The sequence below is a fragment of the Neomonachus schauinslandi genome, chromosome 13, assembly GCF_002201575.2.
Source record: "Neomonachus schauinslandi chromosome 13, ASM220157v2, whole genome shotgun sequence".
Lineage (NCBI taxonomy): Eukaryota > Metazoa > Chordata > Mammalia > Carnivora > Phocidae > Neomonachus > Neomonachus schauinslandi.
In genome coordinates this window covers 91,749,375-91,758,976 of record NC_058415.1, presented here as the reverse complement: position 1 = coordinate 91,758,976, position 9,602 = coordinate 91,749,375, and the positions used below count along the sequence as shown (strand labels likewise).

At 48.0% G+C, this 9,602-nt stretch overlaps 1 protein-coding gene across 1 annotated transcript; it reads left to right on the top strand.

Annotated features, from left to right (window-relative positions):
- GLT6D1 (glycosyltransferase 6 domain containing 1) lies at positions 1 to 8,005 on the top strand. Its single transcript, XM_021691052.1, is given in 5 exon segments — positions 1 to 74; positions 3,086 to 3,130; positions 6,814 to 6,923; positions 6,926 to 6,950; positions 7,339 to 8,005. Coding segments are annotated over 5 exon segments (921 nt in total).
- The last annotated feature ends 1,597 nt before the right edge of the window (positions 8,006 to 9,602 follow it).

Genomic DNA, 9,602 nt, shown 5'->3' with positions numbered 1-9,602 from the left:
ATGAATTGCAAGAGAAGGATGCTGTTATTGATCTCCTGTGTTTTATACTTCATGTTGCTCGAGTATCATTTCAGGTAAACATAAAATACTGGTGAATCTTGACCCGCCGCGATCAGCAGAGAGGATGTGAAGAGCTGGGTTCGGTGCAGACGTTACTAACACTCTCGAAAGTGACCAGACCTTCCCTTCTCTCTTTGGTACAAAGCAAAGTGTACCAACTTTAATTCGTTCCTCTGTGATTGGGTAATAATGATCTCGGAGGGAGCAGTAGGAACCCAAAGCGCCTGCTCTCGGGGAGCTTTCCACTCCAGACGGAGAAGGCAGACCATCGCAACGTGGGGTGTCCGAGTTTACATAACTAAAGGCATGAAGGAAAAGGGAAGCGAGGTGAGGGATAGCACGGGGTTGCTCTTCTGGACAAACTGGAACGGCCCCGAGCAGCCTGCTGGGGCAGCAGGTGTGCCCCAGGGCGGCCCGCGGTTGGCCCGTGAGAATTCTCTCCTGTAGAAAAATTCCAGTCCTCGCCTTCTCGCCCACTCCGCACGACCTTCTAATGAGCAGGGCGGTCTTCCCAAATGCTATTTGAAAGGCAGCCATATTGTGAGAAATAACGTCTTTACAAACGAAGCCTTCGCAAAACGCATGTCTGATAAAAGGCTTATATCCAAATATGCAAAGAACTCTTCCAGCTCAACAATAAGGAAACAACCTAATTAAAAAATGGGCAAAATCCGAGCAGACAGCTCACTGAAGATACACAGAGAGCAAACAGGCTCATGAAAAGATGCTCAGAATCATTCGTCACTAGATAATTGCCAACCAGAATAATGAGACGCCACCACATGCCCAGGAGAGTGACCCAAATCAGGAGCCCTGCCAGCACCACGCGCGGGCGAGGACGTGGGGCACGGGACTCTCGTTCATGCCACGCAACACAGGGCAGCCACTTTGAAGACACTTTGGCGGCTTCTTACCGAACTAAATACAGTCTTTCCGATGATCTAGCAATCATGCTCCTATTTTTTTTTTTTTTTAAAGATTTTATTCATTTATTTGAGAGAGAAAGAGCACACATGAGAGGGGGGAGGGTCAGAGGGAGAAGCAGACTCCCTGCCGAGCAGGGAGCCCGATGCGGGACTCGATCCCGGGACTCCAGGATCATGACCTGGGCCGAAGGCAGTCGCTTAACCGACTGAGCCACCCAGGCGCCCAATCATGCTCCTATTGATCTGAGGCGTCTGAAAACGTACATCCACCAACAACCTACCCAAAGTGTTTATAGCAGCTTTCTTCATAATTGCCAAGGAATGGAAGTGACTGAGGTGCCCTCCAGTGGGTGAATGGATAAATCAAGTGTGGTGCATCCAGACAAGGGGATATCATTCAGCACGAAACGGAAATGAGCTACGGAGCCATGAAGACACGGAGGAAACTTAGATGCACATCACTGAGTGAAGGAGACCAATCTGTATCTTCCACTCCATTGAATGGGAGTCCTGAATTTTGTCTGGCAAACTTCCCTACAGAAGGGGCATCTCTGCTGGCAAGAAGCTTTGGTGTGGGAAGACCTACAGAGTGAGAGCAAAGGGGCGGGAGCTGGGGGCGTTCTGACCGTGACAGAGAAACCAGAGACCGAAAACCCTGCTGGCAGCCCGGAAGTCAGCTTTCTTGCCCATCGGCTGGGAAATCTGCTGCCCACGTGCACGTCTCCATGAGGCCGGCGTGTGTGTATGTGTGTGTGTGTGTGTGGTAGGTCCAGGGAGGGTGGTGGTGTTCAGGGAACAGACAGGACACGAGAGATCAGTATCGCACAACAAGTCTTCTGTCTCCTGGAGCCCACGGGGAATCCAGGAGGGGCCCCAGGTCCGTGTGACGGTTTGCTTCTCTGGGATTAGCGGACGGCGGGTGGGTTTCGTGGGGTCCGCAGCATCGGCCTGCACTGCAAACAACTGGGCCTGTGAGCACGCGGTGTGGGGAAGGAGTAGGTGAGTGGCCAGAGCTGGGCACCCTTGACCCACCACGGGATAGCAGTCCTCGGCGCCCCGCAGCTTAGCGCCTCACGCAGGACGAGGCTGACCCTGCTGTGGGTGGAGCACCTTCTTCTAGGGTGATGGTTTCCTTAGGTCAGGGCCTCCTCTTCAACCAGCCATGTTTTCCATGCCTCTGTTGCTCCATGGGACCCCAAGGATCCGTGACCCCAACATTCTAAAAGAAAGGCCACTTTGGGGGCACCTGGGTGGTTCAGTCGGTGAAGTGTCCGACTCCTGATCTCAGCTCAGGTCTTGATCTCGGGGGCACGAGTCTGAACCCCGAGGTGGGCTCTGTGTTGGGTGCGAAGCCTGCTTATGAGTAAATAAATAAATGGCCCCTTTTTAGCACTTTAGTTTGTCACTTCATGATGTTAGTGAAGTTTGCGTGGGCCATCCGGAGTTTGACGGTCTAGCCCTGGGGGATCCAACAATGAAATCGGGGTGCTCTCTCGCCATTCTTCCCTTCCTGACCGCACATCCCAGCACGATGGAAACAAGTTGCCCCATCTCGTTGGAGCACAGCAAAACTCTAGGTGAATCACGTATTTAGATGAACATTAAAGACGGACGCCTGAGTCTTTCTCCGTCAACCGTGGCCAAGCCGCTGGGGCGGTGGATGAGGGCGTCAGATTTGTGCTGTCTTGGTAGGCAGCCTCTAATGTGGTGCTACTGGGGGTTTTGTAGATCCTCCCAGCAACCTGCCCACAGCCCTTTCTTGCTGTCCCCCTTCTGGCCGTCACCTCGTCACCCCGCACCTCTTTACTGACCATTGGTTCCCTTCCTGACCCGGAGAGCTAGCTCCTGTCCAAGTGGCTCCCCGGCCCCCCAGCTGGGTTAATGCACCATATGTGCAGCCAGAGCCTGTCCCTGCGGTCAGCCCCGACCTCTGGGGACCGCTGGGGACTGCTGAGGCCGCCGCCTCGGCTCCCCAAGGGCAGCGGGCAGGCTGTATGTCCACCAGCACCGGACAGCGCCTGCCCCGCCATGGGGGCTCCGTAGACCTTGGCTGAACACATGCGTGACTCGTAATAACTTGGTTTTCCCTTCACACCCAGGGACGAAGTAGAAGAACTGCGGCTCTCAGACTGGTTTAACCCTAGGTAAGGAGAGACGCGTCCGCTCACACGAACGATGGTGCTGGGTGTGGCGCGAATGGCTTTTCCGATCACCCAGGGATTGCTGCCCTGGGAGGCTTCCCGTGCCTGGAGCTTTCATTTGTAAGGCTGTCCACACTGACACGCTCTCCTTGGCTTGACCTTCTTGGTTTTGTCAGTGACAGACTCTCTTTGCAGGTGGTTTGAAAACACCATGATGGCTGCTCTCGATTTCGGCACCGGCACCGGGGAGGCCGCCCCCGCCCCATCTGTATTGGCCGCGTGGTATCCGACGTTAGGTTTGCACACCATAACCGACTCAACCAGCTCCCTGCTGGTTTTAGATTGTCTGCCGTTTGGGGCTTTTGCAAATAAAGCGAACCTTGAACCTAGATCTTTTCACACTGCCGCGTTGAGTTGATCTGTGGGACAAATCCCCCAAATGGAGTCACTCGGTCAAAGAAGGCAGGCATTTCTAGTTTGGATGTAGGTCGCTAAACTTCCCTTCAATAATTGCACCGTTTTAGTTTCTTAGGTACAGTGGATGAACTGAGGCATCAGAAAATCGTTCATTCTAGGCAAAACTGCTAGTTTAAAATATCCCAAGTCAACTTGCAATTCTGTAATTATTCCTGTGTTTGAGCATAGTTTAGTACATTTATCATTCACTTGTATTTGAACTTCTGTGAATGTTTTCCTCACATAGGCATGTATTTTAAATGGACCTCAGCTTCTTAGATGAATCATATCCATGATTCATGACACTGTCCTCATTGGTTCCTGCAAAACCTGCTTGTATTATTTATGTGTTTGCTTGCTTTATTATTTTTAATGCAACAAAAATTATAATGTGCATCTAACTTCCTGTCCTTTCCCATCCCTTTACCCTGTCCCCTGTAACTTTATACAAAGAGGATATCACACTTATGCACTCTTCTGGGACTTACATTTTCTCTTGATACGGTAAGATTCACCCAAATTTTGCACATCACCGGAGTTCATTTTGGACAGCTGTGTAATAAATAGTCCAGTGTGGAAATATACGAGTTTATCCACCAGCTGTCCTGCTGGTGGGCACTTGGATCATTTCTGTGCTTTGCTGGCACCATTCCTACACATGTCACCTGACATGTGCCGGAGCCTCACCAGGGGGAGGTGGAGCCCTTGGGGGGCAGGGCACTGGATTGTGCTGCCCAGATGATGGTGCCAGATGTTTTCCAAAGCTGGTCCCCGATGTCAATCCCTAAAGTTCTTGCTTTATGATGCTTGGTGCTGCCAACAGAAAGGGCGCAAGAGTATCTAGAGTTACGTTACCAAAAGTGATGGAGTAATAACCTCCCCCAATTTTATCCTTCCTAAAACCGATGAGGAACCTGGCAAAAAATTATTGTAATTGACTCTTTCAGAACTCTGGAAATTAACCAAAGGCTTGCACCAATCTGGGGAGCATTTGCTCAAGAAAAAGAAAAGTGAGCTTTCTGGCATCTTACCCTGCCCTGGGCTGGGTGCCTCCCTCCAGCTCTGCAATGGCCTCAAGCCAGGTCCTCCTTCCCTCCCTCCCTCCCTCCCCTTCCCAGGGCATGTTTTTGCTGTTTGTTGTTATGTTCTTTAGTTTAATAGCTTCTGAACTACTTTTATAAAGTCTGTATTCTTTGTCATTTATGGTCACTGAAATCTCTGCTCAGAAAGAATCTGATTATTATAGAGTTGCCACATTATTTAAATGACCCATTTTTCAACCCCAATACCAAACATGTGAAGAAATAAGGCAGTGTGGCCTATACCCAGGAAAAAAGCAATCCATCAATAGACTACCCCTGGAGAACACCAGGTATGGGACTCACTGAACAAAAACGGTCTTTCTTTGAGGCATAGTTGACGTCAAATTATGTTCGTTTAAAGACTGTAGGATGACTAGATTCAGAAAGTTAGACCACAAGACGTGCTGGTGAGAATGTCGAGAATTTTGAACTCTTATAGACTGCTGGTGGGAATGTAAAATGGTGTAGCTGCTTGGAAATGTCTGGCACTTCCTCAAAAAGTTAGCCATGAAATTACAAGATGACCCAGAAATTTCACCTCTAGGTATATATCTGAGAGAATTAAAAACATATGTTTACAGAAAATCTTGCATAGGAAATGTTCATAGCAGTACTATTGATAATAGCTGAAAAATGTAAACAACTAAAATGTCCATCGACTCATGAGTGAATAAAGAAAATCCATACTGTAGAATATTAATCAGCCATAAAAGGAGTGAAGTACCGGTTCATGCTACAATATAGAACCCCCTGGAAACAGGCGAAGTGAACAAAGCCAGGCACAAAAGACCACAGATGGCATGATTCCATTTATATGAAATTCCCAGGATAAGCAAACCTACACAGACAGAAAGCATGATTAGTTGTTGCCGGGGGCTGCAGGGAGTGACTTCTAGTGGGTACAGTGGTGCATCAAAATATTTCGTTTTCTTGGGAGCAACTGTAAGTAGCATTGTGTTTTTAATTTCAGTTTCTGCATGCTCCTTGTTAGTGTATGGAAGTGAGATTAAATTTTGTGTGTGCTGATCTTGTATCATCCTGTGACCTTGCTGAATTCACTTATTAGTTCTAGGAGATCTTTTGGCAGATTTTATAGGATTTTATACATAGGCAAGTCATCTGTAAACAGGGACATTGTTACTTTCTCCTTTCCAGTCCAGTGCTTCATTTCCTTTTCTTGCCTTATTGCAATGGTTAGAGTTCACACTACTCTGTTGAATAAGAGTTGGTGAGGGTGGGCATCCTTGCCTTGTTCCCAGTTTTAGAGAGAAAGCATGCAGTCTTTCACCATTAAGTATGATGTGAACCATGGGGTTTTTGTAGATGCTCTTTATCAAGTTAAGGTAATTCCCCTCTAAAAAATAGGAATTTTTCTGGGAGTTTGTCTTCTCTCTCTCTCTCTTTTTTTTTTCATTATGAATGGTTGTTGGACTTGGTATAATTTTTTTTTTTCTGTGTCAATTCATATGGGCATCTGACTGTTCTTTAATTTCTTGGAATGGTAGGTGCATTGAACAATTTTCAAATGTTTAACCAGCTTTGCATGTTTTAAGCTCTGTTGTTACTAGAAGCAAATCTAATATCTCTGTCCCTTTTTGGACTCATCTTTTTATTGCTGCTGGATTGCAAAGTGTCTTCTAGATCTTCTAGGGAGAGGGGAGGGAGAGAAGAGGAGGAGGAAGGAAAATTGAAGGACTCAGGGAGATGTGGGGAGGGAGAGGCACTGTGTCCACAACACTGACTTCAGGCAGTATCAGGGGACGCTCTGACTCTGGGCTGCCTACATCTAAGCTGAGCTGGAGCTCAGAGAAGGTGGCCCCTGGGCTCAAAGGCAAGTAGCCTGGTGACAAAAGCAGCAATTGCTGGGTCTTGCCACTGACCCACATGTGTTCGCTCTGTGGTATTAGGCAGCTCACTCAACCAATCTATGCCTCTGTTTCTCCACACCAAGAACAAGGACCAAAATAGTGCTTAATGCATAGGGCACTGCAAAGATTGAATGAGCTGCTTAAGCTACCTCGACCCAGTGCCTGGCACATGGTAAGTGCTCTGTAAGCGTTAGCAGGTATCTCTCGCGGGGGCTCTGCGGCTGTCGGCTGTCGTAGTAAAGGCAGGACCTGCTTTGCTTGTTTTTCGTTTGTTCAACAGAAAACGCCCTGATGTTGTAACGACCACAGGATGGCTTGCTCCGGTCATATGGGAAGGCACTTTCAATAGACAGGTCCTGGAAGAATACTACGGAAGACAGAACCTCACCATAGCTTGGCTGTCCTTGCTACTGGCAGGTAAATGCGAACGAGCGCACGGAGACCTTCTATCTCCAGCAGGCTGCCTGTAGGTACCCATAACCATTGTATCCGGCTGTCCCGTACAAAAACCATGACGTGGTTTTCTCCTTGCTTAGCTGGCTCATTCATGCCACTTGGCTCACATTTCTTGTCTTTCCAACGGTTGTTTCAAAACTTTAAAGGCTTTTCTCAGACCCCCCAGGTCACTATATCCTTTCTCACTAACCAGAGCAGTCAGACCTGTAGACCCGACCTGCCTGCATTACCCACTGGGGGTCCCATAGCATCAGTGACTCGTCAGTTAGACAACATGTTTGGTGACATGTCCCCTTCTCTTGAAAGTGTTCAGGAAGCATCTCCCTCTGTGCGTATGTGTGTTTTGCAGGATTGCAGATCAGTACCTGGAGCTGTTCATACAATCGGCCAGTAAGCACTTCATGACTGGCTACAGAGTTATCTTTTATATCATGGTGGATGCCTTCCACAGGCTGCCTAACCTGGAGCCAGGTCCTCTGCAGACGATCCAAGTACTCGACATCAGAGGACACGATGCAGATGACCTTCACCTCATGCTCATGAAGAACTTAGCTGTGCACATAGTAGGGCACATTCAGGACGAAGTTGACTTTCTCTTCAGCATGACTGCCAATAGGGTCTTCCAGAATGACTTTGGGGTGGAGACCCTGGGCACGTCCGTGGCTCAGCTCCATGCCTGGTGGTACTTTAAAAACATGGAGAACCTCCCTTACGAGAGGAGGCCCGGATCCACGGCGTGCATCCCTTTGGGACAGGGGGACTTCTACTATGATGGCACGGTCATTGGTGGCACGCCCCTGGAGATTTTAAATTTCATCAAAGAATATCTGGACGGGATTATTCGCGACAAGGAAAATGGGCTGAACAGCACCTACGAAAGCCACCTGAACAAGTACTTTTTCATCCACAAGCCCACCAAGCTGCTGTCTCCAGAGTACAGCTGGGACATGGTGCTGTGGCCCCCAGCCCAGGTCTGGTTGGTCAAGGCAGCGCGATGCTCCGAGAGGGCCTTCTGACTCACCAGCTTCTCCTGTGGACGGGCCGACCATGTAGACATGGATTCCTGAGCACAGAGGGCGTCCTAAAGCTCTCCTGGTTTCCGGGGTATAAACATTGATGCCATCCATCCGCAGGAAATGTTTCTCCTCGCAGTTGTGAACCGTCCAGTTTGGTCCATGCAGGATAAAGAATAAAAATGATTAATGTTTAATCACAGTCATGTTGGGATCTATATATTGTAGAGAGCTGGCTCATCATTTAGGAGGCATAAAATGATTTTTTTTTTTAATGGAGAAAGATTGTAGTCCAGAAAAAAAGAACACACACAAAAGGGCAAAGTATTAAAATAAAGGGAAAAAAATAAATGTTCATCAGCTCACTCGCAGAATATGTGATGTGCCTCAGTCCTGGGGCTCATGAAAAAGAAGGTACGCACTGAGTTCTGTGGCGAAGGCCCTCTGCCGGGTGCAGCGAGGGGTAGGAGGTACTTATTAAAATCAGACGCATGGTGCCGCATGGAACAGGAGACTGCTCACGCATTGCTTTTGCAGGTCAGGAGTGCAAAGAGCAAGGGGGGCGTGGGTGGCGGGGGCAGCGCGGTGGCTCCATTCTTGGGTGTCACAGAGTAGCTCTCAAAAACAAAATCTGAATGTTTCAAAACCGAGAAAACAGATAGTCAATGAGCCATGAGCCCTAAAGCACAAGCTTGGTGTGAGCTATCTCAGGTCAGGCCTAGAGAGAGAGGAGGGCTTCACTCAGACATAACAAAAGCGGATTTCCCCCTGATGTGACTGGTGGGCAAGCCTGGGGGACTTCCTGGAAGGGGCGCTAACGTTCTCCCTTTAACAAAATCATGGGATCAGACTGAAAGCACCGTGGGTTCCTTGGCTTCTTCGGGACGAGGACGGGTGAATGTGTTAATGTCTAGAATTTCCAGGTCCAAGAACAAGTCTGTCCAGAGGACACGAAAGCCGGGTCCCCCCAGAACGGCCCTCCATTTCCATCCCTCCGAGCAACAGCGTGCTTCCCCACACAGTGGGTGCTAACTGGGCTGTAAAAAGAAATTTAATTTTGCCAACCTGATAAGTAAAAATAGCATCTCTTTTTCTGGGATTCCTTGTGAAGTCGAACCTCCTCTTATGCTATAATGATTGGCTATCTGATATGTGATCGTACAAATGATCGGTTTCTGTGCGCTGCTCACTTTTCTCACACTGGGGTCCTTTTCATGAGCTTTGATGGGCAGCTTCAGAGAGGTGATGTGAGCCCTCTATCAAGCTTCTTGACAATACTAATTTCAGGCTTGGATTTTAATTTTGGTGAAGATATTTTTGATGCATCGAAAACATAACTACCATCTTTTCCTTTGATATTTATATCCCTTGATATTTAAGGTAGGGTCCCATCCCTGAGTTATCGATAGGGCAGAACTTTCAAGGTTTTATGTCTATTCAGAATCAATCAGGAATTAATTTTAAGATAATGCAAAGAGTGAGATATCTAAACTTATTTTTTTCCTCCAAATCTCTTGCCATTTCCCCTAATACTATTTATTGAATTAATAATGCTTTTTAAGATGGGCCGTTTGTATACTGCATTGTTATTATACTTGCT